Here is a 27,486-nt window from a genome sequence, read left to right on the forward strand (position 1 = left end):
GGAATAGAACCCAGGCGTCCTGACCCCGCCCCCTCGCCCCCCCGCGACTAGCGCGAGTTCGGAGGCGCTGGGGGCTGGAATGGACCGAGGCGGGGCGCGGGGTCAGAGAAGAGGGGACACGAGGCAGGTTTGGTCTCGCACGTTACAAACACACACGTAAGGTGGACAGTCATTTTATTTTGTGCATGCAAATACATGTCAAGTACTGCAAACTTTTTCCATCAATTTTCTTTCAAAACACTGAAAACCATGATGCTCTATTCTGTGACCAGCCAAAGCTAATACCTCTTTACTTCAGTGCTACAGCAAAAAACACACAGAATTCACTCTGCTATTCAGTATTATCACAAAGCCCACCCCACCCCATCTTTCCCCCAACCCACCCCAAATACAGACCATATGGTCCAGCTTTCCCATTTTATCCTATTCCTATAACACAAAGGGAAACATTACAATTTGGAAATTCAAAATTGAAATAAATGGAATAGAATTTATTCCCCTATATATCCCCATTTCATTTTACAGATTTTAAATTATAGTTTTAAATAGAAGCTGAGAATGCACCATAAAAATGAGCATTAAATCCATCGTAGCGATGGTGCCTGCTTTATACATGATGGGTGTACACCATCTTTTATTTCATTTACATTTCAATCGAACAATAGATTTGCAAAGAAAATGTCTAATACAGACGTAAAAATATGCACACTAGAGCTTCACAATCGGTTGTACAATTGACAAACAGGCCTCTTTTCCCAACTTTCCAGCTAAGCAATTTTATAAAACATAATCAATGCAACAAGAAAAAAAATTCTTTAACTTCCAGGGAAAAGAATATGCAGTAAACGGTATAATGCAGACAGCAGATGCTGCAAGCTAACCACAATACTCTGAGTGGCTGTACAGTGGGTATGTGCAGTACAAATAAAAGCCACATGTGTTGTATCACAACTACAGTATAATGTACTTGTTTGCCCAGCGAAGAAAATGCATGCATTTTCATACCTTGGACTAACTGAGGCCTACACTGGATAAAATTGATGGGATATGTGCAAATGATGTTGAATTTTGACAGTTATAAATGCAGGCTCTGTTTTATTTCAGACTTTGTTAAACATGAAATGCCAAGCGTGAGCTTCGGCGACAGTCTTCCTTGAATAAAAGGTTTTTGCTCAAGTGTGGGGAATTTTGATAATTTTGCTGTCTTTATTTTACCCTTGACACTTAGGGTTAAGTTGTCAGAGCACTCCCTTGCCAGCAAAGAGGTGCATTGTGACCACTAGTACCAAGGAGTTAGCTGTGCATTTGTACGGAAAGAACTGGTCATTTAAAGAGCACATTTACTGTTTTCTGCTTGCAGGAGAGGCCCTTGCATTAGAGGGATTTCCTAACAAAAAAGGATTAAAACTATAACAAGTAATGCGCTCCAAGTACAATGGATGATTCATTAACTTCTCATTTGATTAAGGTCTAAAATTTCACATTTTCCTTCAGACACAGGTCAATAATGGTGAAAAAGAAACCTTGACAAATATGATAAAGGAGCTGCTAGCGGATACCTCTCAAATAGAGTTTATGTACAACAGCAGATACTTGACAAATTGTGCTTTAACAAAAAATAAAATAATAAATAAATAAAACCACACACTATCAAACTGTTTTGGGTTTTGACAAAAGATTTTTTAAAACATTCTTTCCCCAGGCCTTTCTTTATGTATGGTTTTGTACCTCACTCAGCCCGGAGCACTAACACACAAGAACAGCATTCAGCTCATCAGCATGAACTTAAACTAAAGTTTCAAGTGTGTTATTAAAGCAGTAAACGTTTCAAATTATATGTTTACAACTGATGTCCTTATGTATCACACTTTAGTATCACTCTGCACTAGTCTATCAAGAACCAATGCCAATTTGCTTTGCAAAATGAATCTAACCTATTCTTTGAAAGGCCTAGTATACATTCTACAACGCGCAATCTGTATGAACACTAACTCATTCAGTTCTTGTTATAGGAACAACACATCAGTAGCAGGGCAGTCACTACTATAATTTATATCTTAAGAATGTCATATTACTACTTTGTCATAAAAAAGTAGACAGGATGACATATCAAATTAGAGATTAATGCTAGTCCTAAAATCCAGCTAGGAAATGAGACAGAACGAGGAATTAATCCAGGTTGTGAGGCAACACGTTTTAACTCAGATATTGATACTTCTGTATCCCTGACATGTGAAATCCCTGCTGTACCTCTCCTGAAAAAAAAAAAAAAAAAGCTCATCTGCACAACGGAAAGGAACCACACACTGCTCCTTAAACTGCTACCGGCCTTTTTCTGACAGCGTAATATATCGGGCCAGAAACCTAAATGGGATTCTAAACTACTATTACTACACGTAAAGATTAGTCACAAAACTTTCAATGTCAGAAAGTTAGCCCTTCCATTGCCCAAAAAGGCACCTGATTGGCAACTAGAGATACAAACACGTATTGGTTTGTATCCGGTCAAGTAATTAAACTTTGCCAAAAATGAACCAGAACTAGACTCCCATCTGTAGCTTCCTCTTATTAGGGCACCCAGAAGGCATAGTTTCATGGCAAGATAATAATTAGTGTTAAAAACTGTAAGACAATGTTGGCACACTACTAAAAACCCCGCAATTCTTGTGTCTTCATTCTAGATATTAAAGGTTCAACACAAATTAGCCTCAACCCAGAACTGACTCCTTTTCAGAGGAAGCGTGTGGTCTTTCAAGAAAGCTATTGTATCATGGGATCTTCTGCTGCAGACAAGCATATATAAATACGTTTGTTCTTAGACATGCCAGTAAAGTTGGCAGGAATATGTATGGCTGATATATTTTCACTGGACAAAACAGACAAACTTGTGTAAGCAGCTTATCCCAATCCCCCTCTAGCAGAGCACAACCAAGTTTTAAAATTGCAATTTTAAAATTAAAAAGTTAAGGTAAATACACAAGATCAATTTATGTAGTATATATTCACCCTCAGATCATGCTGAAGATGTTCTGTGGAGTTCTGGAGCACAGAGGGCTCTTTCCCTGAGGGCGAATAAGGACTTCTCAAACCTTTATATTTTCTCTATTTTTGTAACAAAATAGCAATTTAAAATTTAAAAATCTTTTTTAAAAAATTACATTACCTTCAACGTGGAAGATCTCACTGTTTAAATATCCATGAAATAGACATACTGGTTTGCATATCCTTTTGGAATTACATACAGCAAATAAAAGTACTTTGGAAGCATTTCAAAAGTAATATAAATTCGTATTTACAGAATGGTCTTGATATAAAATATACAATAATCATATTCACGTCTAGCATTCTATGTTAATTTGTAACATCAACAGGAAATGAGTTAAGGTGACAAGGTGGTCTAATTCTTGTTCCTAATCATTTCAGGCTGCAAAGTGAAACAAAATACCAGTCTTATTCCAGAGATGAGGTGGCACTGCCTATCAGGGAAGGTACAGTAAATAGCCAAAGAAACCAAGAAAAGGCTACTTTACTGTTACTCTACAAATATTTCTTTACATTTTAATATTAAATAAGTAAGATCTTCCATACTGACACCAGAATAGCAAAACTAACCCTTGGATTTTCAGATATATTTACAACATAATTATTTCATGGACATGTTCATTAAGAGATATCAAATACCAATATTTTCTCAGTCTAATCAGTAACCCTCAGGGAAATGCCAACCCTCACCCCTCAGAAACGTGCACAAAACAGTTATCAAAATCTTATCTGACACATAACTGTGATTTTGTAAAATAACTCAGACGACCAGTAACATGATCCTTTTAAAACATTTTGCTAGCAGGAAAAGCCCTTACATACAGTACACCTGGTGAAAGATTAGCTTGGCTTAAAATATTCCAGTACAATTTTCAGAGTAAACAACTTCACAGAAGTTAATAAAAACATTAAAAAAGTAATACATGTACCAAAGAAACTGAAGAGGACAAACAATAAGACAGTAATCACCAGGACTGAAAGTCTTGCTTTCTTTTCCAAAATGGTGACTGAATTTTTAAACTTTAAAGAAAATTATGCCTAGAGTGCTTGTGTGTGTGTACTCTATCTTCAGTTGACATGTCTAATACGACTTTTCGGTCACATCTTAGCAGGGCACATATTCATACAATTTTCAGCACAACTCTAAAGGTCTGATAATGCTACATTACTGTAGGTTCAGTCAATAGATAGTGAACAAGCAAAATTAAACCTGAATAAAAAGTTATGATTAACAATATTTAACCAAGACAATGTAATGAGTGTCCAAAAACCCCACTAATTAGTTTAAATTAAAAAACAATAATCAGCAATACCATATTGTTAGTCAGTGCAAACGCTACATACAGGGTTTTCACGGGAAAGCCAAGAGCACCTGATTCTTTTGCCAAGTCATCTGGATTCTATAAATGCAGGTGGAGGACTGCATTAAAAAAAACCCAAAAAAACAAACAAATCAAAAAAATCCCCAAACATCCCCCACTGTTACATTAGTGCATAATTTATCAAAATGGTTAAAAATTGGATGTGCATATAACTTGGGGAAATCAATACCAAGAACATTAGCTGAAGGATTTAGGCACTTGGGTTACTTTTTGTAACTTTACTTGGACAAGTAGCCTGTATATAAGTATCAACAGTACTAAAGCAGAAATGAGAAAAAACAAAAGAAGAAATAAAAAGCTACAGCAAAGCACTGCACCACAGTCCTGCATATAATGCAGTAGTACAAAGCTAAAGTGTATTAACCCTGTAATAAAGTCTAAAGTACGAATCTCTACCTCTCACTCTTCAAACAGGAAACAATATTCCATGCAAAGTTCCACAGCTAAAGAAAAGGCAGCTGCAACAAGATGCAAGTTCCTTTCTCATGAAACAAAAATAGAGACAAATAAATTAGTTTTACTTTCACTAGATGTATCGTTGTAGGATCCTGCTAGTTTAAATAACTGAGTTGTTAATCTTCTACAGAAGCCATTTTAAATAAGAATGGCTCAGTTACTGCACCGGATTGCTACAAACTCATAAAAAGCTGCTTTAAGCTTAAGTAAAAGAATGTCCAAATTCCATTAATTTGTGGAAAGTGAACACCTTGCCCTAGTAAATGTATCTTTTCAGAATGCTAATGCAAGAGGGGCTTGAAGTATCAAAGAGTCCACAGGAAATGGATGACCCCAATATTTTTTTTTAAAAAAAATATACATTATATAATATATATTATATATATAAAAAGCTAGTGTAAATGCTTTCACGGCGTGGTCACAAGCTGGAAAGATGAATGCCTTTCAGCTGTTAACCATTTTGCCATTCGCAATGGGCTTTAAAAAGTCGTTTTTATCCTCAGACATACTGTGAGCACTTTTCAAAATGAGGCTGCCAACAGTGCCTGATGTGCTGATGGGCAGGCAGCTTGCATTGCTAAAGGATCCTGTGATAGACTGGCTGAAGCAAGAAGTTACGGGCAGGACTGCTTTCTGCTCCTCCCTGAGGGGAAAAACAAATCATACAAATATTAAACTTCAGCTTAATGCAAAATATCAAGAAATAAACTGTGCATTAAACGATGCAAATATTGCAATTAAATGGTAGCTGGTGGAAAGGCAGAATATTTTACTATAGAAGGGTATGCTCACAGAATAAATACAGATTGCCTCATTTTCAAAGGGATCATTAAATGGTTAAAATACAGTAGCATGGGTGATTCCAGCACAAAGTATTCTGCACTTTTTTGGCATTAAAGTAGTTAGTGGAAATTAAATTTAATGCCAACCTTGCGGAGATTATTTTCCCTGAATTCTGGTAATTATAAAAATACTTTTGTATTTGCTGTGCAGTGTGGGAATATATAAAACATAGGTTTATATCAATTGTTACCTAATATATACTGAAAAATAGGTAATTCAGATGCATAAAAACTGCTGCACCAATGGTACATTTGGTGGGTTTTATAATCACAAGCGAATCCATCCTAGTTCTCAACAGTCTCTTCCCACTTCACCATGCATACACAGTGCATATGTCTCATCCAAGTGTGAGAAGCTAGGCAGTTCCTCTTTAAATAGTCATGTTTTAACCACTCTGATGCTGCTGTTTTGTCTAACACTCACAGAATCACAAGGTCTTCACCTAAACTTTGTCTCTTCTGCTCCAAAGGTTCCTTTTGGTGTTTCTTGAGTGAATGTCCATTCTCTATAGTTGTTCCATTGAGCAGCTGATCATCCCGAGAACTGATACCTAGCTGTATGTCCAGTATCTCCTACAGGAAGAAGATAGAATTGTCCATCAATATTGTGGCTACTTGTTTTGGTAAGCCTTCCAATTTCTATTTATTTTATGTAATGATTCTGGAGGTCAAAGGCTACTCCTAGAATCTCTTCTCTTTTTGGAAGGTTCTCCACTCCCTTATCCAAATCATTAATTAAAATACTGAATAGTACGAGACCCAAGATGGACTCTGCAAGACTATATGAGATACATCCACCTCCAGTTTGACAGCAAACCATTGATAACTATTCTTTGAATACAGTCTTTCAACCAGTTTTTAACCCACTTTATATTTAACGAGTGGAGCAACAAAAGAGATATGGAAACCAGGAGAAACAGTATGCATTATGCAAAGCCTTAATGACACACATCTATTTTTTGAATGCATGACTGCTTTTGAGAAAGGCTGTGATGATCCCTTTTTTGTGTGGTATGGAACAAGATCAGAACATTTTATGACTGCACAATGAAGGTGAAAGAAATAATATGTAAGAAACTGAATGCAGCCTATTAATAGAAGCAAAATATAAAAGTCAGAGGCACTGGCAACAATAGGAATATAAAGAGCAAGGACAATTTTGTAATGAATTTAGTATTAGAAATGAGGTGATGTAAAAGTTTTGTTTAAGTTACTATATTGTAATAGACTTTACATGTATTAAAATACTTTTGGTTTCCATTTTGTATATTGGGAAAAATTACTAATGCTATCTTGTATTTAACAAAAAGAAAAAAGGTTTAAAAAACTTTTGCAATTAGAGCAACATTGACAACCTCAGATGACTGAGACTAGCACAAAAGCAGCCCAAATTCTATACTAAAATGGTGCCAAAGAAGATTCGAGATCAATATAAAACCTACCTTTTTATTTTAAAAGGTTTTCTACTATAAACATGAATAATTATTGATTTTACAAGAAAGTTTCTAGAAAGAGCTGAACAACTAATCAAAGAATTCCATGACCTCTTCAAACATGCAGTTCTTGTACATACCTCTATTTGTTCACCTTGCCCATCAGGTTCATCAGTATCAAGGGCAGAAAGCTCTAATTCAATGTCCCGATCTGGCTTTGTGTCTGCACAGTCTTCAATATAGTCAGTCTGCAAATACAAGAGACTTTTCACTTTCTGTATACAATCTTCAAGGATTCAAGTTAAAATGGAAAATAATATCATAATCCACTTTCCTGAGCTCAGAGGGGCTAGAGGGGGGAGTAAGAAATGGACAGCTACTTGGATACCAATGGTGTCTTTGGGTACAGAAAAGATTACATTACTCTGCAAGTAAGAAGGAAGTTTCTAAAGTATGTGGGTGTTGGAAAGGAATGTTTTTTTCAGAACACAGTAGCAGATGTTTATCTTTATATCACCTACAACTGGAGCAGAGTACAGAGATCACTTTCTTGACAAAATGTAAATAGCTGGTGGAAGAACTGATGGATGTGGACTCTTTCCATCTTCCACGTTTAAGTATACTTCCAGTTAACTGTATAATGTCTATCTTCCCCTGCCCAACAATCCACAAGGGTGTAATAAAACAGAACTTATTTATGTGGAGTCCCTCCATGATCAAGCCACCTCCTGACTGAGAAGCAATACTGCAAATGCATCTTCTCACTTTCAGACACTGAACCATGTGCAGCATCAGTAACTAACCCAAAAGAGCAGGTTATAAGTATTTTAAAATGTCATACTTCCAAATATATACCCAAAACCCTCAGTGATCTGATACATCCCAAATGATCTTTTTCTTTACCTCACCATTCCTCAAATCAATTTCCTTGCTTAAAAGATTTAAGGTAAGGCGACTGCCTTCATCTAGGGAATTCCACTTCTGTTGCATGGCTAGTGCATTAGCCTCTCTCTGAAGTAACAATGAATTACTTTTGGCCTGTGGGGAGGAGGGAAAAAACATGAGTTACTCAACTACATTTAAACTTTGTATTGTTAGACTGCAAAACAAACCTCCCCACACAAAGAACAGCTCTCTCTAAACAGGCAATTATGTATTCTCAGAATACACTGCATACATCATATACATATATATAGATCAAGGAAAAAAATTCTTCCCCGATCCCAGGGCTGGATCCTGCAAATACCAATACTTAACAGACATGGTAATTTCTGCCATGAGAAACCCTATTACAGACGCTCCCAGGTTGCGGAAACCCGATTTATGGAAATCCAGGCTTATGGAAAAAGTTCCGTAAACGCTATTTTTTGGCACGTAATTGTCAGAGATACGTTCTCGACTTACGCAAAACTCAACTTACACAAGGCGTTCCGGAACAGAATGCTTGAGTAAGTCAGGGAGCTTCTGTAAAATAAATGGAACTGCTCAGGTTAATAAGAACCATGCCTGGTGTTAATAGGACTAGGCTCTAGCTTTCTCATTCCTATCAGTCACTTTGGCAATTGTACAATTAAATTCTGCAAAGCATTTTGAGATAGTTTATATGAAACACACTATATTATATGAAGTTGTAATCATGGTACATCATCTTACTTGTTGTAGTTCAATGCTCAGTAGATCTCCAGTACTAGAATGCTTTCTGTGAGCAGATAGATCAGTAACTATGAATCTTTCCCTTTGAAGAGAAAAGCAGCTGTTATTGTCATACATGGTGATAAAAGAATAAATCGTTTTCTCAGTGACCCCTCAAGCTTTGCAATTTAGCTCTAAACAACTTAGGCATCTGGATAAAAGTTGTGTGCATGAAATAATACTTAGCACTTTACAAACATTACCTAATCAGTCCTCACAACACCCCTGTGAGGTAGGCAAGTACCTTCATTTTACATACAGGGAAACCAGAGTGGATAAAAAAAAAAAAAAAAATATCAAAAAAATCAGTTTTTATTTAAATTGGATTTTTTTGATAAAATGCTTTTGGAGGAAAAGATAGTTTTAATTAAGATACATTATAGCTCAAAGATATCTCATCATGGAATAGGATTACAAATTCTAATTCTATAGTACGAGACAATATATTCATCTAATGTTTAAGAAAAGATTTTGTAAATGAGTTTCAATAGTTAGATATAAGGGGGGAGGGATAGCTCAGTGATTTAATCATTGGCCTGCTAATCCCAGGGTTAGACTCAATGACCTTTCAAGGTTGCTTTCAGTTCTATGAGAGGGTATATCTCAATATATTATTACTATGGAGTAGGGACCCAATCTTATGGGGTTCCAGGGGCTTCTGTAGAGATTATTTAGGTTAATCTTTCTGTGTAAGCAATGGCACTCAGTGCTCAGTCTAGAAGATACCATCAGAGATGCTCAGTTTTGCAGTTCTCAAATTATGCATTTGTCTCTCCAGAGATAAACATTTTTGCTATTAAACATGGTTAATTAATTAATCAATCAATCAATAAATAAATAGAAGTGAGAAATAAGACCTCAAACCTATTGTCCCTCTGCAAATTTGTGTACACAGAGTCAATCCCTTACCTCTCTCTACAAGTGCAAAGTTTCAAAAAGTTCAATGAATAGAAGATTGCTGGGGGCGGAATAGATCTGGACAAGGAGAAGTAGTTTCGAGATAAATGTGAGAAGGGAGAGCCAGACAATAGAAACAAAAGTGAAACTGTTTGAGCAGCATATTCCAGAAGTCTTGAGGTCTCTCTCAATGTAGCCTTCATTGATTTGAGATCTACCATACCATTCTCTCACTAGAAGGGAAAACCTATAATGGTAGCAGGCCACAAGAGAGACCCAGTTTGGGAATATTTTAATGAAGTTCCTCTACCTGTGAGTAACAGGCATGAGTGCAAAATACAAACAGTGCAACAAAGAAATGCAAGCCCTGGTTGCCCGAAAGAAACAACATCATGAAACGTCTTCCCTTCTCAGGAGGAAGCTGTGTTGATGATGATGAAAGAAACATGCCCGAACACGCAGGATCTTCAGGTTGGGAAATTTTTATTTCAAGTATCAGAGGGTAGCCATGTTTGTCTGGATCTGTAAAAAGCAACAGAGTCCTGTGGTACCTTATAGACTAACAGATGTATTGGAGCATGAGTTTTCGTGGGTGAATACCCACTTCATCAGATGCATGTAATGGAAATTTCCAGATGCAGGTATAAATATGCAGGCCAGAATTAGTCTGGAGACAACCAAGTTAGTAACGTGAGGTAAGCTTGTTATCGCCACAATCAGTCTGGCCTGCATATTTATACCTGCCTCTGGAAATTTCCATTACATGCATCTGATGAAGTGGGTATTCACCCACAAAAACTTATGCTCCAATACATCTGTTAGTCTATAAGGTGCCACAGGACTCTTTGTTGCTTTTTATTTCATACTTCTTTCTTAAGGACTGCCTGTCTTCTTTCTGGACTATTCTTGAATTCTCACGTTTGAGCAAAAAATATAGTTGTTACTCTCATTTTAGATGTATTTATTTTTTATCACGAACAGCTGAAATAGATTTTTTTTATAATTTCACCTTTAAAGAATTACTGAGTGTCAGTGAATGCAATGAGTAATACTACATGATAAATATGGTAATAATAATGAAATAACTGCATTGACTTATTAGGATTCTGAAGACTATCCACCTTCAAGATCACCATTTTCTATAGTTTCAGAGTTATCTGCCAATGATAGTGTTTCAGTCACAACATGTATGTCACATAGCCACAGTATATCACCTGTACCAAAAAGAAAAAAAAAAATCTCCATCATCCAGAAACAACCATAGATAAGTTTGTGGTAAGTACTAGCAGATTACAAAAAGAGGTAATTGATTAAAAAATTGCCTGGTTTGTTTATGCAACAAACTCTCTTTTCCGTATGATTGAGAACCCTCACTTCATTAACATGGTTCAGTCATTAAGACCAGGATACGGTTCACCCAACAGAGGGCTGGTCTAAGGCAAATTGCTGGATAAAGTGTATGAAAGAGAAATTGAGCAGTGTGCAAAAGGTCTAGAGACAAAATTTTAAACTCGGGCTGAGCTTGATGAAAAGTGGAAGCAGGGCCAGGCCGGAGTCGACAGGAGCTTGTTCGGGGATCGATATATCACGTCTAGATGAGACGCGATATATTGATCCCCGAGAAGTCAATTGCTACCCACCAATACGGCAAGTAGTGAAGACGTAGCCAGAGATGTCACAGGCAAATTGCTGGATAAAGTGTATAAAAGAGAAATTGAGCAGTGTGCAAAAGATCTAGCGGGTGAAATTGTTAACCCAACTCTTGATGGGTGGAGCAATGTCCACAAAGATCCTGTTGTATGTACTTGTGTGACAACAGAAGAAGGGAATGTCTTCCTTACAAAAATGATACATCAGGAAATGCACACACAGCAGAATACTGACAAGTAGCAGCAGTAAAAGCTATAACAAATTGTAGAAAAAAAAATTCAAATGTCTAGTACACAGCTTGGTTACAGACAATGCTGCAAATGTATACAAGATGAGAAGAAATTATTTAGAAGAGAGTGAAGAGAGCCCCAAGCTAACAACATATGGTTGCAATGCTCATTTGATGCACCTCCAAGCCAAAGAAATCAGTGTTCCAGAAATAAAGGCTATGTTGTTGAAATTGCAAAATACTTCTGTAACAACCACTTTGCAGCAGCTGCTCTGACAAAAGTGGGAGGAATCAAGCTAACTCTCCCACAAGACATGCGATGGAACTCAGTAGTAAACTGTTTTGAGCACTATATCAAGAACTGGCCTAATCTGATGACAGTTTGTGAACAAAATCATGAAAAAAAATAGATGGCACTGTCACAGCCAAAGTTCTCAATATTGGGCTTAAGAGAAATGTTCAACACATGCTGAGTACTCTGAAGCCTATTTCTGTAGCCTTGAACAAAATGCAGGGAAACAGCTGTTTTATTGCTGATGCTGTTGAAATTTGGAAGGAACTGAGTGAGAGCTTAGAGAAATATGCAATGACAGAGTTAAATTACAAGCATTAAAAAAATGAATGGGACAAGCAGTATCTAAAGCTAATTTTCTTGCAGAAATTCTCAATACTCAGTACCAGGGTCAAACCTTAACTGCTCAAGAAGAGGAGATGGCTATGACATGGACATCCAGCAATCATCCCTCCATAGTGCCAACTATAATAAACTTCAGAGCTAAAGGTGAACCATTCAAGAAATACATGTTTGCTGATGATGTTTTAAAGAAAAGTCACACCAGTGAACTGGAGGAAGTCACTTAAGCACTTGGATTTAGAGACTGTTGAAGTGATAATCTCACTTTTAACAGCAGTAGCTTCTTCTGCCGGTGTAGAAAAAATATTTTCTTCCTTTGAACTAATTCATCCAAATTGAGAAATTGTTTGCGACCTGAAAAAGCAGGAAAGCTTGTTTTTCTTTTCCAGATTAGGAAAAAACACAAAAGTGAAGGTGAAGACAACTGAGTTAGCTGCAGAAGCCAAATATTTTAAGTTTCTCATGTTGACCTGGCTGACATAGTTTATTTACTTTAAAAAAAAAAACACCCACAAAAATTTCATTTAACTATTTTAGGTAAAAACAATTTTAACAAAAACAAACCTGATTTTAAAAAACTTGAATGTTTAACTAAATTAAAAAATTCATATGCTTGTTTTATTAAAATATTATATGTTTGCCGTTGAAGAAAAAAATCCAGAACACATAACATTGTTGTTGCAGTTAAGTAAGACAATTCAAATGTCTGTCTGGTGATCTCCTCCTTTTAATACAGCATGGCAAGAAAATCCTCCAAATATTAATGATTAACCTGTTGAATTGGAGATAGTCACCTCCCAATGACTTCATAAATATCTGCTTCAGTTACCTTTGGTAAATGAAATAACCAAACAATTATTCATTTTCTGATATAGCTGTAAAACTAATCTGAAAAGTTTTCAAAATAAATCATCTTCTAAAAATGAAACCTACATCTATCTCTGAGTTGTGAAGGATATGTATTAAGGTTATAACAACCAACAAGAATGCGCTTTTATGTAGAAATCCATGATTAAGTCGAGTCTTCCTGACTAGTGATTTAAATCAAATCCACCCTGAGGGAAACTGAGGCAGAGAAGTTAAGTGACTTGCTGAAGGCTGCACATGGCAATCAATATCTGGGTTGGGATTACAGCTCAACAATTGCTGGTTCCCAGTTCTGTGACCAGTCCGCTTCAGCACACTGATGCTAACAATAGCTAGATCAGATTTATCCTAGTTTAATTATTGGAATTCGTAATTCCAATGCTTGATGTTGCATAAAGCCAAAGCACTTCCCACGTTTAAAATTACTAGGTAATTCATATTCTAGATATTTTTTCTTTCTGCCTGGGATTTTTAGAATAGCTGTAAATTATAGAACAACAGTTTGAACAAAAGCCACTAGGGAAAGTTCATACCGTTCTATATAGCATGCTGATGAAGTAGAATCTGAGCCACAGGAACTCCATCTTGAATCAACAGCATTGACGTAAGGGACATAATCTATAACAAATTAAGGTACAATTCAATGACTTCCCAGTTTCAATAAGAGAATATGCATATACACAGAGTTATTAATTGTGCACAGCAGTGATCTAAACGCCTATGTGGCATATGCGGTGCTGGCAATAGGAAGCATTTACTGTACCTGATACACTGATGGGCTTAGTAGCACTTCCTTGGGAAGCAGTGGCCTGAATAGGATCTGTTGTGTGATAACCTGTGCGGGATGATCTGGAGATTGCACCCCACTTGGAGATGATCGGTCCATCACTAAAGGGAATTATAGGATCTTCTTCCTTTGCCCTTCTTTGAGTTTCAAATAGATGAACTCTCCTCTTAACATCTTCACTGTCCAAATCCTATACATTCAAGAGAGACAAGAACATACAAGAGGCTGATTTGCAGTTCAACATATTTGGTTCGGTCATTCAAAAGGCCAAGGGGTCATTAAATAACCACTATTACACAAGGTGATTCGCTCCAACCTGACCAGCCTGGAAGGGGACATAATGACTCTTACCTATTGGGATTTAGTGGCCAGCTGGCACCAGACAGTGATCAACAGTGGAACAGGACACACTTCTGTTTTTTTAAAGCTTTACTGTTTCCTCTCAGAAAAAAAGCCCAGCTGCTGTAAAACACCATTTCCACAGTATGGACCCGCAACATCCTTGCTAATACTGGAGAAGGTGGGGTACAGCTAGCAGAGATTTGATACATGATTGCCGTTATGTGCAGGATGCACGAGCAGCAGCTGCTTGATCATACCAGAGTAGGACAGAAATCCCCAACATGCATACGAGACCTTACTTATCCAAAATGAGGTCATCTCCCTGGATGTTTATTAAATAGGTTTTATTCTCCAGTTTACTCAAATCCCAATTCATTTTGTGTACCCAATTTAAATCCAATAAAACAAGGTTATGCTGTATTTTCACTCAATTATAATTTCCATATATTTCAAGGTTGGTTTTTTGTTTTTGTTTTTTTGAAACTGTAGGAGGATATGTCCATTCCAAAGCCTTTTAGCAGAGTGAGATCTCTGTTTAAGGGAAATTACAAGAATGAAACGACATTTTAATTTTATATAAATGATCTGTGCGTATACTGCAGCCATGATTAAAGTTCATGCAGAATACTCTGGTCTATGGTGTGCAGTGCAAGTTTTAGCTTTTTCATGTCTTCTCTGTAGAGCTAACATTGCTGAAGGTTAGGGTGACCAGACAGCAAGTGTGAAAAATCGGGACAGGAGGTGGGGGGTAATAGGAACCTATATGAAAAAGCTCCAAATATCGGGACTGTCCCTATAAAATCACGACATCTGGTCACCCCACTGAAGGCACTCCCTTCAAAATAAAGGTTATCTGAAACAGTGACAAAGATGGAACAGAAAATCTGGTCAGATACCCACAGGGGAAAAAAATAATTTGCTCAACAAGGTCAAGTAAGTTCTGAGTATCTCACTTAGAACTAGCTGGAACACTATTAATCCAATGGAGGCATCTGCCTAACACTGACACCTTGGCCCATGCTAGTCTGTAAAATCCACCACACAGGATTGTCCTGACACTATTATACTGTTGTAGACATCTCTTAAATGGGAAGCGCTATCCACTAGAGGAGGAAGAAACAGCTGAAGATGCACAGTTTTGCAAGCAACCTGACCAGAAGTGGAAATCCTTATTATACAGCCCCATAGTTGTCCATCCACTCATCCCTTCAGTGTAACAAAAAAGTCTGAGGAATAGGAGTCCTGAATTATAAATTATTTACTGAAGATGTTATGGCCAACAGTAAATTTTATTTACGCTAATTTGGTATTAAAGTAGTTTGTTTTAAGTCTAAGAATGTTACAAACACCACTGCATTTTCCCCTCATTGATAAGAGGGGGGTTTGTTTACATAGCTGGGCAAAAGTTTGTTCCAAACAGTTTAAAAATGAGTTGAACCAGTTTAACCTCAAGACTTAGTATTTTAGTTTATTATAATCAATAGAAGTTTATTTACAAAAGTCCTGGCAATCAAATTAAGTTTGGCAATCAAATGGAAACACTTGCAACACTTTCCACCCCATGAGTGAACAGGCAGAGCACAGAACAGCCATACCATTAACACAGCGTTTGAATTGGCAATTACATCCTTGGGCTCTGAGTCGATGGCATTTATGCAGGAACCAATAGTGCCACAGGACCAGGGTGAGTAGTGTGAAAGACGGTCTTCATCAAATTTAGTACCACTCAAGTCACTAACACTCTCCGAGAACTATTGAAAAGGAAGGGGAAAAAAAGGTACAAAACCAAAAGGAATTTAGTATTAAGGTGTTTATACTGAAAAGCTGCTTACTGTGAACTTCAAGACATGAAGCAGGTAGTCTAAGTCAGTGTCCATGCTGGGGATTTGCCTCAATTTCAGCCATCAGTGGCCAACCACTGGTAAATCTGCACCAACCCTTAGCACAAACCACTGTAAGCCACATTTTGTACCTGTGAAGCTTACTGCTTCCAAGCAGGAGTAAGCTTCGCCTGTACAAATAGTTGCTTTGCCTGCTGACACTTTGGGTTGGCACCAGTGCACTTTAATGGCTGTATCTGGGGCATATCACTAGGGTAATGAAAACTTGAGAAAGCAAAGCATTTTTCCTTTCCTAAAGTTATATCAAGTAAACCTTGGTAGAACAAAACTCAGAAATCCCCAGTCTGGGTAAGGCTTTAACCAGCACTTGATGGGAGATCTGTGACCATACGTAACCCTTAAAATAACTATTTGCGATAACTTAGAATAAACACCAACTAAGGAGCTTTTTAGACAAGATCTATTTTGAATATTTTCATTCTTAGGTGGATAGAAAGATTGAGAGAATGCAAGATTGGGTTTCTCCTCCAAGACACACTGCCAGTTCTTATGCCTTGCCTCCTACATCTCACTTCCATTTTGCTACTGTCATACCACACAGCTAAATGTTTTACAAGGGCCTTGTCACTTTTCATTTCAATTTATGCATTCTTTGGGACTACAGGCACATATGCACCTGATCATCATGTGACAGCGCCATTAAGAACAAAAAAATAAAATGGGAGGGTTCTTCCAAATGGAAAAATATATCCACTATGCTTTACAAAGAAATCTGAAGGTTCATAACAGGCTCTAATCACAGTTAATTACAATTGATATTCGTGATATGCTGTTGATATGATGTACTACTCTAACTGCACAGGAGATCTGTATGAAACTCTACACCAGTTTCCCATACTATGGTATAAGAGCCTTAACAATAAACTAACACTGCTATAAAGTTAAGCTGCCTTTAAGTTAAGCCAGTTCTTCACTTAATTTTGGCCTTTTGTCAGTGATCAAGTGTAACATCTTAATATCCAATAATTTCTTTATTAGGAAGATTATCTCCTGTATTTGTGGGGGGATGAACTTGATCTAATAGAATCACAGAAAAGCTCTCTTGGTAAGTGCAGAAAAAGGAAGCAAAAAGTACCATGAAATTCTTTGGTTTCTCACCTCTGTACTGAAGTCAACACTGAAGAGAGGAGAAGGTGGTGTTGGAGACTGTGTTGCCATAGGAAGGGTTGAGGACACAAGCGGTGTTTTTTGAGAGTGGTATTGTGCCCATTGCTCTGGCTTCCGTCTTAACTGATCATCATAACTGGTCTTCAAGTGACCACAAGGCTCCTAGAGTAAACAATGGGAGGAGAGCATCAATGTCTGAATACTCACAGCAGAACCATGCAGATAATTTATAGGTTTCTCATAGCTGCCAACACATGGAAGAATAAGCAAGGAACGGTCACAGCTACCTTACCAAAGACCAGTCGCAAGGCATGTATTTGTATGCAGGAGAGAAAACAATGAAGACAAGATAAGGAATGTGTACAGCATGGTGTCAAATTCATTCCATGTTTAATTATTGTTCGTAGGCCATGGTGTAAATTTAGGATCCATCCGCCCCCCCAACCCCAGTGATCTGCCACTGATGTCACTGGGAGATTCAGAGTGCAATCCGGGGGACAATCTGGCCATCACACAGTAACTCAACTTTTAGATATTTTTTATTCAGTACATTATCATCACATTCAGCATCACTCTGTGAAAATCTGCTCCCCTGTATCGTCACCACTAATTCTCTCCTTTGTTTTTATACCTTTTCCATCCTCCTTTCTCTGCATCTCCTTTGTTCTTTCCTCTCGATTTCCTTCTCTGCAGCAACTCCTAATTCCCACCTCCCCTTGGGCTTAACTCCCTGTTATTTCCCAGTCCATATGCTAAAATGCTCTGCAATGAAACAGTTAAAGGTTGCAACTGAAGTGTTATCACTGGAGCTGACATTCCAATGAGATTAATGGGGCAGGTGAGTTCACCCCCCTAAGTTATTGTCACTAGCCATCTGCACATGTAAGCAAACGTTACTGTATCGATTACATTCAGTTTACATTTGAAAGGTTCTCTCTGCGACCAGGAGAGCTAGAAATGTACTTTAAAAAAAAAAAAAAAAGAGGAGATTCTGAACAACCTATATCCTCTAGGCCATATAAATACATTTAGCAGCCTGGATCTGACCCCCAGGCCATGCATTTGACATCCCTGGGTCAGGATGCCTTGGACTGGAGTCCCATTTTTAGCTGTCAGTATACGATCTAGGCAGAGGGAGATGCATCTTGGATCCAAAAGTGCCTTCCTCAATGCATAGAATCATATCATAATGTGAATCAAGGAAATAGGAGTAGGCAACATCCAGGATGTGTGTAATTAATTTAGCTGATGTGTGTTTGTAAGCAGAGGAGCAGGGGTCTAAGATAGCCCTACCCAAAAGGACAAAGATCTGCCTATTATAGTTTAAACGACAACTTGTTTTGGGGTTGCTACTTGACAAGTGTAAATGCAAGGCAAGAAAAGAGCTCTGGGCTAATTAGGTAGTATGATTTCTGGCATGACTTTTGAAGTAAATCTTATCTTTTCTTTTCCATTCTCACCTACCCTTGGTAAAGGCACAGTCCTCTGCTCATTTGGAGGTTGGCAAGCCATGGAGTAATACCCATCCAGTGAATTATATCTTTCACGTAATGATGTCTGATAGACAGATGAGTGCATCACATCCATTGGAGGTAAAGAATTGCTCCTAATAATGTCATCTCTTGGATAGATCTGTGGACGCCAGATGCGCCTGCTGTCATACACTGGAGCATACATTCCAGAAGGGACGGGAGGAACTGGTCCATACGGCTGCGGAGGAGGAGGTTGGTAGGGAGAATTCAGTCGATCTCGAGGGGGAAATGTGCTGTAATGATCAGCATATGGCACGGAAGCAGGTGGGAGGGAGGATTCTGGAACATTACTGGACCTCACAAAGCGAGGAACACAGGGAGCAACACCAGCTGGTACTGTTGGAGGTGGTGGGTAATATCCTTGAAAATTGGAAAAAAGCATGTTTAATTTGGTCTCAATATAATCCAGAATTTTAAAATGGTTCTAAAATTTTAAGTAGCACTTGATACTGACTTCAGAGTAAAGTGTCTTGTTTCTACAGGTCCCCTATTAATTCCATCACTTCTCTGTGGATGTACACTGCATGTTTGAGAACACGGCCTGCAGCGACAGTACCAACACTGTACAGTGTGTTCACAGGACCTGACATGGTTGGGAGGGGTAGCAGAGGAGTGGTTTATTTCACCATATGGCAGCACTTTTAAAATTTATTTTACAAGAACAGGTGGCAATTTAGCACTTCCTCTCCATACCGAGAGAGAGAGAGAGAGACAGTGTGTGTGTACACATACATTTTATATGGTTAGATAATAGATACTTTTAGAGAAAGAGGTCTGTCATCTCTGTTTATGTATCAACACTTTGGGTCTAAGGAATTCTGAGGGTCTTTAAGCCATCAGTTGGCATGTGGTTTATTTTTTACATTGCAGAATAGATTATTTTCCCCTCCTACACCCTACTCTGCCAGCTGGGACCTGCCTGAAATTAGAACAAATGATACAGCAGTTTCCTTGGCTGTACTTAATAGAAACCTCTTTCTTTTACCTAACATGGTGCTTGTTAGCTTACCAAAATACCAAGCACAGTATGCAGAGATACTTGGTACGTAGAGTGTCTCCCTCCCAGGTCTCTGCCTAGATAAATACTCAGACAAACCATTCCTCAAGGGCATAAGAACATTTGTGCAGTCTATGAGACACACACACTGGGACTGTCTGTGTACACAGATGGCTAGAAAAGATTTGGGAAAAAGCTTGAGTTATTCAGGTCTGTAAATGCTAGTGGGAAATGCATAACCTGGACTAAATTCTGCTCATGGATGCGCACAGACTGAAGTCAGACCCATACATATTGGAGTGCAGAGACTGGCCCTCACTGTGGGTGGACAGTAAATAACTGGCCACATGGAGGGGTGAAGAAGGGTGGTGTTTCCAATAAGACACTATAAAAGGAGACTGCTAAGCCAGCTCCATGAAGGATGCAAGCAAGATGGAGTCTCACATGTTTCACACAAAGAAAGCAAACAGAACTTCTCCACAACACAAATCTTCAACACATCTGTCCCCTCTCCAATAAGCAGGCGTGGTTTAAATGTTGCTAAACTTCCTTTAAAGAATTTTGGAGACCTCTCTAGCTATATATGGAAATAATGCAGAGTGTAGCAATGCTCCTGCATTCTGCATCCCTCTCTTTACTCAATCATAATATTCAGAGATTAAAAGCTTGGGTATTAGGCTCTGCTGAAACTAGGAGACCCAGCAAATAAACCCCACGACTTGGTGCCATTGGGATTTGAAGCAATTTAGAAAGCACAAACACTGAAACACATTCAAGTTTATACAGACAAAAGTGAAGGATTGCCTGTGCATCAGTAACCATGTCACTCACCTGTCTGTGGGTACTGTGGAACTTCATAGGATAACTGTGTCCTGGGATCTTGAAAATACTGAACATTATCAGAATGTGAAGGGTAGACAGGTACTCTGGTTACAAATGGGCTGGATTTTGGAGTCAGAGAATTCATCTCCGTTCCAATATTAGGACCACCAGCTGAGGTAGCTGCTGCCTGGCTTACAGGAGTCTTGGGTGGAGAACAAATTTTACTGAAAAGAATTGCAAAGAAATCAAATGTATTTGCATTCATCTTTAGTAATTTCTAACTCAAACACAAAACACTCCAGTATGACATAGCCCAAATTCCTCATTATCTCCACTGGAATTTCTGAAGACTTTAATTATATTTTTAAATCCAACATTGATGCTATTATTAAAAAGCAGACTCTCTTCAAGAGACCATCATGCACTCATAAGCTGATCTCAACCTTTTAGTTTGTACCTAGAGCTCAAATATCACTACTGAAAGTATGTTCTGGAAACAACAGATAGGCATTGAAAAGCTGGTCTGAGGTCCAGTGCTGTTTGGACAATGCCAAACAATTTAAAAAAGGTGATACTTGGAAAACCTCCGGGAGTACAAGAGAGTATTTTTGATAACTGGAAATGCAATGACTATTCTGCACAACTCGACTATAATGAAATAAATTATGGATGCAAATTGGGGTTATTCAGTTTAAAAACAATGACATTAGATACTGTGCAGGAAACAGGAAGAAAAGGGATGTGGAGAGCTGTACTAATTTAGCCATTCTCTATGAGATTTTTTAAAAACTAAAAGCACTGACATAACTCAGGTGGACCTTCTGAGTAACAAAATTACATCTCCACTGCTAAATCAGACCTTGCATTGCTACACCACCAAGGAGCATTTCCAATGCATTTCCCCCTTTCCCTCTACCTGGTACATTACTTGGATATATCATCTCCTAACACCTCACTTAGAAGAGGCCATTCCCTCTTCAAGCTCAATTCTGGCCTTCAGTAGGTAGAATGCAGTGTTGTGCCCTTTGGAAAGTCTTCTATTAGGCTTGCACACGAGCCACAGCAGATTTTCTGAAATGCATAGCTTATATATTACCCTTTAAAAGGGCAACTGGCTATGTAAGTCATGAGGAAAAGAAAAACATATGCCCTTCAAATTGTGAAGAGCATAAAACAGAACCAGAGTTCAGTCTCTATGACTCACTTCGTAGCAAAGACTAAAACAGAAACTACTCGTGAACATAATTCAGACCTTCATCATCTCTCTTCTGCTTGCAAGGATATGAAAAATGCAAAATGTGGACATTAGAATATCTGATCCCAATTCTTTTAGCCCACAGCAATACATACTTTTCAGATAGCGATTCTGTAGGAGACCCAGAGGCATTTTGACCACTGGCTCCAGACTTTCCCCCCTTCTTGACATTCTCCAGAACTCTTAAGGAGGTTTCAGCGCAGCGAGGAATCAATTGGGGAACACCACTTTCCAGATTTGCAATCCCATTGGAACTCGGCACCATCTTTCCTGTTGTTTCAGTGCTTCCTATGACAGAGATTACATTTCCTGCTGTGGTTGAGACAGTGCTGTTGACACCAACTTTATTTAGGAGAGGGAATGTTCTCACAGTTGCGCTGATCTTTTTGTTCCTCAAACGATACCTATATTTACAAAGACAAAGCTGATAAAGGAGTTTACATTGTGCAGTCTAATGCATTTGTAAAACTGACATGACAGAAGGGATGAGAGGGATATTATTAACAGCACTTCACAATTTAACTTAAACCATGAACACTCGTTTGGAGAAAGAAGTAGAACAGCAGACATTTCACTCTACAGTGAAAGACCAACTCATCCTCTGAGAGGCATTGGAGTTGTTAATTTGGAGATGAGTTTGGGTGGAAATGAAGTTACACATGAGATATTTGGTAAACTGAGTTAAGGAATAAAGAACTGCTGATTAAGACCTAATGGGTACTATTCCTCAGTTTGCGCCATTGCAGACCTCTTAAGGTGCCAGGCCCAGAGACAGTAATTTTGTGCAGGAAAACTTTGCTTCGGCTATATTCTGAGAGTAAGTAAAGGGCAATTTTGGCAATGTATTTATAGATGTTATTTTTAAGAGGTCTAACGTGCACAAACAGCTCTCTTGCAATTCAAGGATCCCTAGAAATGAATTCACACACAAAGGAAGCTACTTTCAGGATTTCATGAAAGCTGCTTTGATTTGATGGAAAGAATGACATCATCCCCAGACTTACTTTTCAAGCTCTTCCTGAGAGTGAGCAAATGTACAGTTAGTTCCTCGTGGACATCCACCTTGCTGTCGCAGATCTCGGCACATACTCGTTTTATATTTGCTATTTGGTTGCGGCTTAAAAACAGAAAAAAAAATCCGACTTAAAATCCAATACAGGTTTAAATACAAGTAGTTTTAAAGAATATATATAAATACAGCCATGCCAATTTTGACAATTTTCATTCTCAAATCACCCCTTTAGATAAGGAAGTTTTTCACTGACATTACGAATATCCTTGTGTCACATTGAGCTCATCGTGGCTAGCTCTGCTGCGTACAGCATTCAGAAAGTTTTGCTGACAATCATGAATTTGTCAGGTACTAATTACAAGATGCCATGTCCTTCAGGATCATTATGCCCTCATAATCCTGACTAACACCTCAGCCACAACCTCCTAAGAATCACACATCCGAATTTGGAGTGCGCGTGCTTTTTTTTTTTTCTGTGAAAGTTTCTCTTCTAGAAAATACCCCTTCTTATTTTAGGGCTCATAATCAAGCAGAATATAGCAGAAGCTCTCAACTTTTTGTATTGGCAACCTCTTTCACACAGCAAGATTGAGTGTAACCCTCCCCCTTACAAATAAAAGATGTTAATTAATTTTTAAATTTAATTTTAATATAAGCAAGGCTTTCACAACATCTCTGCTCCTCCCTCCCCCATGGGTTGCAACCCCCAGTTTGAGAACTACCGGAACAGAGGAAAGCTCTAAAGGAACATATTTGTGTTCAGTTGTTTTAAAGCAAAACTATGACAGACTTGTATTTTCTACCCCATAATACCAGGGTAAAATTCCTGCAGGCTGATCACATAGTGGGTTTCTGTTACTCTCCAATCCAGACGGCAGCAAGAGAACTACTCCATTAACATCCTTCCAAACAATTCTCAGATGAAAAGGAATGCCTCCCATGAGTTAAGAATTGCCTCTGTCACCCCAGAACTGAAAGAGATAGGGATAAGAACTAAATCCTATCCCTCACATACATATTTTAGGTGGAGATTTTGGAATCCAAATCCCCTAGCTGGCTTTGAAAATCCTATCTTTACATCATATATAATGCACATATCAACACTTAATACCAGGGATAAAACAAATCTGTTCCTGATATTCTGTTGTACTGCGTGTGTGTCCAACACCTATTTGCCCAGTGTGACAGATAGATATTTGTGTATAAAGGAGAAGAGTCTGCCAAATCAATCAGAGATGGTTTCTGAATGGATGTGCCAGGGGTCATGCAACAGGAAAGATTTGGGGATTTTTTAATTTATTTTTACACCTTCCTTTACTGTACTGATTTCTTTAGTTGTAGCTGCTCACAGAATGGCCTTGGAAGGACCGACCATACAAGTTGGGCTTTTATTCCCTTCTCTATTGCCTTGCAGATGGAAGCGTTTCCTTTTGTTGCCCACCCTCACTCTCAGCCACTACCTCTGCCCATCAGCTCTCCGTAAGTTTTTCCCTAGCATATACTGATGTTGACAGGATTTTCTTTGCTTGGGTGTCTGCTTTCCAACAACATGCCTGTGTTGCTGACCCGACCTGAGAAATGAAAACCACGGAAAGAAGCATCCAAGATAAACAATGAATCAAGGATGTCTTCTGAAAGTTCCCTGGTAGCGCCAGGGGCTTTTTGACTTTCCCCAAAAGGAAGCTGGACATGAGTAATCCTACCATGGGTAGTCAACTGGAGGGGATGGATGCTGTGGAGGCCCATAGTATTGCTGAAGCTGCTTCGTAATGTCCTTCTTAGATAGGAGTCCACTTACCTGTCTGTTGGTAACTAGTTGGATACAAACCCACCACACTTATTATTAGAAGTCCACAGCACTACTGTTTTGGGCCCTCTCATTCTTTTCATTTTGTTGCCTATGTGTTTTTTCCACTTCTTTTTACACAGAAGGCTCATCTGTAGGAAGGTCCCAGGCAGCAGTTATTCTCCTTAGCTTGGTCTTCAAGTATTCCAAAAGAAGAATCTTTCCTGTATTTCCCTATTTGTCTCATTAGTTCTGACCTGGAGAGCTGAACTGACTCAGCCCTCTTCATAATAGCTTTTCTTTGCCATTTTCTTTCTAGATGAGTGCTTTAGACAGGGAGCCTGAAGCCTACAGAAACTTTAACTAGAGTCTAAAAGACACTGAAAGATTCTGACTCTGAACATAAAAATAACAGGGTTCATTCTGGGTGTGCAGTCTCTTGGGGAGGCAGTGAAGATCACATCCCTCTTTGGTTTCAGTTTTACAGTTTTTGTCCATATGAGATAAGGATATCTGAGGCAGGGCTAAGTAATGTCCTGGGGAGCCAGAGGTGTCGGTTTCTTTGCAGGATTTTCTGTTTGGTTTGTTCCTTTGATCCCCTTGTCAGTGCAGTTAGAAACAAGTCTTGGAGGACAGGATATGCATACCAGCCAGCCATATGGTTGCCAGTGGGGAATCCCAGTTCCTACCTCTGTATACCCTGAATGCCAGGAACTTGTTGGATGAGGGAAGCCCAGCTGAGAGGTCCCCACAGAAAAAGGGGGCTGGCTAATGCCTGTAAGTAAGGCATACAAAGTTAAATGCTCAATGTAATCTTGTCAACTAGATTTTTTGTTTGCTTTCTGTGAACTCCCACTGGCCACTGAAATGGAGGGCACCCACGGTTGGAACCATTGCCTTGGGATCCAGTGCTGGTGACAGGCTCAGATGGAGAAACCTCTTCCCGCTGTGCCATTTGTCTCAGTCCTCCTGTCCCATCTTTGCAGTGGGGGAGAGAGAGAGAGAAGATGGAGCAGTAGTTTACAAGGCACCTCAAGAAGTTTGGCAGTCATGATTTTTGGCTCAGAGAAACCACCCTGCTTCTCTTATTTCCTGTTTTGTGCGAAGGAGTGCATTACTTGCCACCTCCTCGATTCTGCAGCCCTGGTTCTCTCCTGGTCCAGGGGAGGAAGACCTAGGAGCTCCTTTCCTATGTTGGGGGGTTACCTGAGCCAGAAAGCTAGCAGAGTTCACTATCTATACATTCTGATTGGGGAGAGATGCAGGAGAAGAATTTTGCATTAGGCTTTCCTGCATGTATATCTGTTATGCTGGGATCAAAGAAAAGCTGCAAAATATATGCCAGGAAGTGTGCTGCTCAGAGTTTCAAGAATGAAGGCAAGCAAATAAATAAGTGACCAGTTCTAAAAGCCAACCCAAAAGTTTGACAGATCCAGCCAAATTTAAGCCCCATTGCAACAGATATTAGGTTTTGTTTTAGTTTTAGATCTAACAATCCTTAAACTCAAGAGCAGTGAGGTCAATCTTTTCGTCCAACAAACTGGCCAGCTCTTCACCGGGAGGGGCATATCCCTGAACCAGCAATTCACAGCTCTGACCTCTAGCCTGAAAGCAGGCAAAAGACCCATGGTCAGATCTAATAATAAAAATAATAATCATAATTGGAGATATACAAATCTCCTAGAACTGGAAGGAACCGTGAAAGGTCATTGAGTCCAGCCCCTTGCCTTCACTAGCAGGACCAATTTTTGCCCCAGATCCCTAACCCTAAGTGGCCCCCTCAAGGATTGAACTCACAACCCTGGGTTTAGCAAGCCAATGCTCAAACCACTGAGCTATTCCTCCCACCTCTGCAGATCTTAATATACTAAAGAACACACTGGTGGATCAGTGATTAGAAAGAAGGAAAGAAAAGACCCCTAATGTCAGCTTTCTCACAGGTTACACTGAGACAGCCCCCCGAGAAAGAAGCAGCTAGCACAATGCCCATAGCGAGTCCCGACCAAACCTGCTAGAAGCATCACTAAAGGAAATCGATGGATACATTTATCTTAGTGTCAGAAAGCAAAATGTTCTGAGAAAAGTTTCTTGTGCTCTTTAGTCAAATGAGCTGCACTATTTTCCCTTTTTTTTCCATCTGTCCAGGGACTCTGGCATTAAGTGAGGTTGAGAAACAATCAATTCACATTTTTGACGTAGCAGAACAACTGCCAGATGTCAGGGTGGGAAAGACAGTGTAAATCTGGAAGAATGGCAAAGTTTAAGTTAGAAAATGATGAAATGCAAAAAGGCCGTGATCAGCACTTATGGTCTACTTTGTTAAGATTTGGCAGCTATTTGTGTTACTTATATACAAAGGTCCTTTGTGTGATTTACCTGAAATAGGTTCTTATGATTGGGTTATACAGAAATCCTTGATCCTGGCTCACAGTATAGTTTTATATGGAGGGGAGAGTTTTGAATAGATGGCGATTACTTAAGATGCTAGGTGCTTGGTTTGGTGGTTGTAGAAGATCACAGAAGGGATAGAGGGGGATTTGCATGCCGATGGTCCTATGTGCTGACGGTCTAGGATTCTTTTGTGACACATTATCCCTTAAACTAACATTTTAAAAATTATTCTTGCTTTTCTCTGTTGTTTAAACAATTAACGTCAACGTTTTGGTATTTTATAAAAAAAAGTTCCCCTCTCACCCCTATGGGTGGTATGTGTCTTCCTCAACCTTGGGTCCTCTACCAGAAGCCTGGGAGTTTGAGGGTTCTGCGCAGTATCTTAGCTGTTCCTAGCACTGCACTCTTCTGGACAGAGAGCTCTGATGTT

The 27,486-nt window shown here is 38.8% G+C and overlaps 1 protein-coding gene across 3 annotated transcripts in view; it reads right to left on the bottom strand.

Annotated features, from left to right (window-relative positions):
* Positions 1-158: 158 nt before the first annotated feature.
* RC3H2 (ring finger and CCCH-type domains 2) overlaps positions 159-27,486 on the bottom strand; it is a 48,567-nt gene continuing 21,239 nt past the window's right edge. Inside the window, exons 9-22 of one of the 3 annotated variants that reach the window (XM_032767656.2) lie at positions 22,872-22,984; positions 21,963-22,271; positions 20,622-20,836; positions 18,726-19,153; positions 17,253-17,423; positions 15,849-16,004; positions 13,888-14,101; positions 13,658-13,742; positions 8,809-8,890; positions 8,059-8,193; positions 7,296-7,403; positions 6,147-6,295; positions 5,390-5,523; positions 159-4,902 (exon numbers count right to left, since the gene is read on the bottom strand). In XM_032767656.2, coding sequence (XP_032623547.1) covers positions 4,868-4,902; positions 5,390-5,523; positions 6,147-6,295; positions 7,296-7,403; positions 8,059-8,193; positions 8,809-8,890; positions 13,658-13,742; positions 13,888-14,101; positions 15,849-16,004; positions 17,253-17,423; positions 18,726-19,153; positions 20,622-20,836; positions 21,963-22,271; positions 22,872-22,984 — 2,334 coding nt within the window. In that variant the 3' untranslated portion in view covers positions 159-4,867. Of the gene's footprint in view, positions 5,524-6,146; positions 6,296-7,295; positions 7,404-8,058; positions 8,194-8,808; positions 8,891-13,657; positions 13,743-13,887; positions 14,102-15,848; positions 16,005-17,252; positions 17,424-18,725; positions 19,154-20,621; positions 20,837-21,962; positions 22,272-22,871; positions 22,985-27,486 lie in introns of all 3 variants that reach the window. The other 2 variants (XM_032767655.2, XM_032767657.2) reach the window with 2 other exon arrangements.

Source organism: Chelonoidis abingdonii, chromosome 24 (genome assembly GCF_003597395.2).
Source record: "Chelonoidis abingdonii isolate Lonesome George chromosome 24, CheloAbing_2.0, whole genome shotgun sequence".
In the NCBI taxonomy this organism is placed as follows: Eukaryota; Metazoa; Chordata; order Testudines; family Testudinidae; genus Chelonoidis; species Chelonoidis abingdonii.